This window comes from Populus trichocarpa, chromosome 5, assembly GCF_000002775.5.
Source record: "Populus trichocarpa isolate Nisqually-1 chromosome 5, P.trichocarpa_v4.1, whole genome shotgun sequence".
Classification (NCBI taxonomy): Eukaryota; Viridiplantae; Streptophyta; class Magnoliopsida; order Malpighiales; family Salicaceae; genus Populus; species Populus trichocarpa.
The window spans coordinates 22190814-22196354 of NC_037289.2; the positions used below are offsets into that span (position 1 = coordinate 22190814).

The following is a 5541-nucleotide window of genomic DNA, read 5'->3' on the forward strand; positions in this document are numbered from 1 at the left end:
ACCATGGATGTAAGTCTATTTTTTATTTTTAAATGTCATGAAATTATTTTACTATAAAAAAATATAAAAAGACTAATATATCATCACATAATTTGAAAATAATTGTATATCAGTAAAAAGATGAATTACCCTGACATATATTTCAAATGTTTTATCATAAATGGAAAATCCGTGGTCATATTATTCTAATGAAAATAATACGTGAGTAGGTATATGGTAATTTCATGAGGATTTTTATATATTTTTTGTAATATAAACTTAATTAGATAACAAAGTTATAATATTAATATTGCAAAGCTTCCTAGTCATCGAATAAAAAATAATAGTCCTATAAATAATCAGACCTTTTTAATTAATTTTTTCTTCAACATATAAATGTTAATTTTTCAAGATATAAATATTATTATATTTCTAATTGTATTTGTGTGAGTTTTAAAAATACATCTTTTTTTAAAAACATCAAATTAATTTTTTATAGTTCTTCTTAATAATTTTGTTGTGTTTCAAAATTGTTTCTGAAAAAGATTAAATTTTTATTTTATTTTATTTTTATTTCAAATTATTTTTTATATATTTTCATATTATTTTGATATATTAATATTAAAAATAAATTTTAAAAAATAAAAAATATATTATTTTATTATATTTTTAAATAAAAAATATTTTAAAAAAATCCTATGTAAAATCTTTCTGTCTACATGGCTTGTAAAGCGGCCCTAAATATAAACACGAATTTTAAAGAAAAAGCCCATCCCTTAAATTCCAGCAAAATCTCTCTGTGCCTTCTTCTTCTTCTTCTTCACCAAAACTGTGTCGACGGCAGTTCCCCACTTGTGAAAATCAAGCACTTCTCTCTCACTTTTATTATTTTCTGAACGCAATGGTTTACATAACTTCGTGGGACGACTTCGTTGACCGATCCGTGCAACTGTTCCGTGCCGATCCCGATTCTGTATGTTACTTTCTCCCTGCTTTTCTTTAGATTGCGTTCTGTGTGGTTGCGTAGAAAATTGAAGGAAACAGAGCCAATTTCTATTCCTATTTCATGATTTCCCATTTTGGCTTGATGTATTAGTAACGCATCGTAGTAGTGTAGTCGAGGAAGACGTTTTGATTTTTGATTTTTCTAAGATCGAAATAATTAATTCTATTTTCTCCTTTATTTAACAAACTATACGGATTTTCCGTAAGACTGCTATTTTATGTTGCTTATTTTATTTTATATTATATTATTTATTTATTTATTTATTTTTGTGGGTGTTTATATTGTGGTATTAAAATGGGATATAGACGCGGTATGTAATGAAGTACAGACACTGTGATGGCAAGTTGGTTCTCAAGGTCACCGACAACAAAGAGGTACTTATCGGTTTCAGTTTAAGCTGGCATGTTCAAATCTGTGCTTATATTATATATGAGTTTGCCATAGTTTATATATAAAACATTGCAATGTTAGTATTCTATGATGAATGCAGTGGATTTGAGCGTAGAATATATAAGAATCGGAGTTTTTGTTTTGAGAGGAGTTGTATATGGTTTAGAATGTAATTTTGTGAGACTGGAAAGTCTGCGGGTTTTTTTCTCTTTTTTTCTCTCGGTCTGTGTGTGTTAGGGGTTTTTATGGCCTCTCGCCGTTTTATGCATGACATTCTTGGCTGGTGAGATTGCAAGCAAATTCTTGAACTAGTTGCACAGTCTAATTGAGTGCTTGTTTGCATTTGCAATTTATCTTGTAAGTTGACTGTATTTGGATGGATTTAATTCTTGCATGAGGATGCTTTCTTTTAATGAATGTAAGATTCACTTGGATTGCTTTGGGGAATAGGTGGCCTGCTTGGTTACCAGAATGAAGCATTTAGCACATGAAAAAAAGTAGATTTTAATCTCTATCCATTGGTAATTTTGCGGACCAGTTTGGAGAAAGAAGCCTAAGATATTTTTTGAGGAAACTTGAGATGCATGTAAATGGAATGGGAGAGAGCTCTTTTTAGGTTGGACTGTTCGTTGCTTTGATTTTTTTGACGTATTACTTATAGAAATCACATGATTGAGCGTTCTCTTTTTTTGCATGATTGGGTTGATTTGCTTGATCCAGTGAACTAATTTCTGTCTCCTTGGAGGCTCCTAGGCAGGTTCTTGTTCCTGTACTCTAGGTGTTTGTATTTTGTGAACTTTTTTATGATTTTGAATGTAAAATATGTATATTACTTATAATATCGATGGTTGAGAGTGGAAAAGTGGATTGGTAAGGTGGCGTTTAGTTTTGATTAAGAAGTTTGTTTTCAGCCATAACTATGTTGAGTCATGCTACATCAAAAACATTGAAGAATGTGCATGAAGCTGATTTAAAAAGTTTGAACTTTATAAACCCATGCAGTGAGATATTGGTCTCAGCAGTGTCAGAACAATGGGCTCTTTCTACAGTTTGATGTCAAATGTAATTTTGATGTTACATTGTTTAATGGATCAGATTGGATTCAGAGGTTGTCACCTATGTTTGTTGGATTAAGCTGCCCTTAATTGGTTTGAGATCAAAGTTTAATTGAGGTGAGTTCATGGCTGCCCTGATGATGACAGGCTTGCTTTATCTAATGTTAGGATCAAGAATGCTCTTGGGTGAATGGAATAGTGCAATAGGATTCACATCTGTTTTACTTCAAATTAAATAGTAGTCTGTGCAACCTCACAACCTTTTTTATGAGTTTGATGTGCCTATATCGGTTTTGCTATGCACTTGCTGATAAGTTTTGGAAGAAATTATTCTACTAATAAGGCAGACATGCACTCGACCAGCATACTCAGCAGAAAGTTAACCAGAAACCAAGGGATATCATGTTTATCTGGCATTTCCTTCTCTTTTGATGCACCTAGTGTGCTTATCATATCATTAGCATGATAAAGACTTTTACAGCTCTTTCTTTTCTTAGAGAAGATGTTGGAATGGAAGGGCGCTTTACAGCTGACAGTGATCTGAAAAATGGCCCCCTTATAGTTAAGGTACCTAGGGACATTCCCCCCCCCCCCCCCCCACACACTAAGAGCTCTTATGTTCACAAATGATTAATTTCCATGGCATTCTTGTTCACATTCCAGGCATCCTTTTCCCACTGCCCGACTCCCCTTCGGCCCTCCCCAACCTTAACATTGTGTGTGTGTGTGTGTGTGTGTGAGAGAGAGAGAGAGAGGGGGGGGGGGGACCCATGGATGCTTGCTTTTATTTACAAAGCAAAGCTTCTGTATATTAGCTTGTCATTTCCCTTGAATGTGTATCTCCTGGATTTGCATGCCTTTGGCCTGTCAACAATCAATTTCAAGTGTTTGTTGCCTTTATGCACAATTCATAGCTTTTGGAAACAAGTTGCTCACAAATAGCTTTCACTTTAATTGCCATGGTATCTGAATTCTATTTATTTTTTTCAGCAATGCCTCTATATTAATGTTTGTGCTTTTCTGCCAGTGTCTTAAGTTCAAGACAGACCAGGCACAGGATGTTAAGAAGATGGAGAAGCTGAACAACCTATTCTTTACTTTGATGTCCAGGGGCCCCGATGGTACAATCTATCTCTGAATTTCTTTGTTTCCAAATTGCACTGTATTTTGTACCTATTTCAGTTTAAAATGCAGTTATTTTGTTAAATTTGATAGGAACCGATGGATCTTGATGTGTCCAAGTTGTTCTAACAAGTTTTTACTCGTTTCTTGCGTTTCTTATCTTGATGCAGCGGATGTTTCAGAAGTTACAGGGAAAGAGCAGACAGAAGCACGGGCAGGGAAGAAAGGGAGGGGAAGGAAACAATAACCTAGCTAGCCATTGCTAAACAAAGAGGACTTGGACATATTTTACACAACTTGTCGGGAATCAAACGAGTTTTTAGAGTTCTGTGCCTTTAGTCATACATTGGAAAACTGGGAAAATTGATGTTCGCTCCGATGATCCCATTTATTCTGGCAATGATTTTTCCTAAAATTCAGGTCTTTTGATATTTCGCTATTGCTGTTTATGGTGCCTTTGTTTTTACCCTTTTCCAATTGACATTTGTTTGATTCTTGTATGGTCGCTTTCTGCTTCCCACAATCAGCATCTCTTGCATCCTTGAAAAAAGATGAGTGGACTCCATCTATGCTTCTTGATGATTGTTCGTGACAAAGTAGTCCGGGCATGTATTTATTAAGTACATCTATCATAAGCAGATCCTGATCAGGTCAATCAGTGAGTGCCTGGTTGTGGAGATTTTGAAAAGGAATCAGGGATTGGGTAATTTGCTGTTTTGAAACAAACAGCAGCAACGCTGTCTTTGGTTACAAGCCACAGGCGTGCTCTCGCGTGATATTGTTATTAAACTTGATCTAAAGATGGTCCCAGAGTAACGTGGTGAGGCCATCAGGACAGGTCAGGTTTAGCTACGGTGGTGAGGCCTCTACCAACTGGCATAAGCGCCACTCCTTTGGATGTTTCTTCTTATTTCTTACAAGGCAGGACTCAGATCAAATGTCGGCCCTGGTAATTCATGTATCATCCAGTTACCAAAACATGTTGGATTTTAAAGGCCCATAGTCTGTAAACGGCAGCGTGCATTTTAAATTATTGATTCTTGCTTGGCTAATGTGTGCTGAGTCCGTGCATGTATCCCCGATGTCATGTCTGTATTTGAATATCTGCACACAAGGAAGCGCGTGAGGTGAGGACCACCATTTTTTAAAGTGCACATGTCGTGTTTGACCTGCCACAAACGTACAAGACCGGCCGATTATTTTTTTTCCTTTATTTTTTCAGCCGAGTGATATCTCTCAACTAGTTTTCATTTTCATTTATTAAAATTCAGTCTTGTAGCGTGCCCAGAAACAATGAGTGATGCTAAATCATACCAAAAAAAAAAACAGAGAATATAGATCAAGTATTAGATTACTAGATCCCACGTTAAAATTTTCCAGATAATTTATAATTTTCTTCAAATCTTTTCTTGTTATTTGGTATTTCTTAAAAATAAATCATGTAAGAAATTTATGAAAATCTTACTTTACCCCCTCTATCCCTTCCAACGAAGAAAGAAGAGATGGAAACCTGCAGTGTTTTCTTATTATTATTTGAAGCTTCACCCTCTCTCAATTCAACCCAAAATAAATTGATAATGTAAGATTTTTGTTTGTTTTTGTGTTTTAAAAATAAATTTTATTTTTTTATTTTAAATTAATTTTTCATAAATATTTTTAGATATTTTGATGTATTAATATTAAAAATAAAATTTTAAAAATAAAAATAAAAATACTTGAATAATCAGTACCACGTTACAAAACAGTTCGTCGGAGTAAGTTCTTGCGATGTGATCGGCGACTGAAGATGCTTTTGCAAATTGATTTTCAGATGGAAAAAAGTACTTTTTATCAGCTTAAAAATTACAGGGCTCCGTCCAATCGCAACACCAGCACATAAAGGATTGAACATGCCTTGTCTCCTCGCCAAATCCTTCGCGTACACAATAAAAATGAAAAGACCTCTCGAGACAGTATATCATTGCCGTACCTCATTAAGCTTAAAGTGTC

At 34.5% G+C, this 5541-nt stretch overlaps 1 protein-coding gene across 2 annotated transcripts; it reads left to right on the top strand.

Moving 5' to 3' along the window:
* The first annotated feature begins 729 nt into the window (after window positions 1-729).
* LOC7454329 (signal recognition particle 9 kDa protein) lies at window positions 730-4052 on the top strand. Of its 2 annotated transcripts, XM_024600839.2 has the most exons (4): window positions 730-952; window positions 1291-1359; window positions 3458-3551; window positions 3723-4052. In XM_024600839.2, the coding sequence occupies exons 1-4, from the start codon at window positions 881-883 to the stop codon at window positions 3797-3799; spliced, it is 312 nt and encodes a 103-aa protein (XP_024456607.1). In that variant the 5' UTR covers window positions 730-880; the 3' UTR covers window positions 3800-4052. The 2 variants fall into 2 exon arrangements, with proteins under 2 accessions (XP_024456607.1, XP_002306822.3); XM_002306786.4 differs by lacking the exons at window positions 730-952; window positions 1291-1359 and adding an exon at window positions 2556-2997.
* Window positions 4053-5541: the final 1489 nt, after the last annotated feature.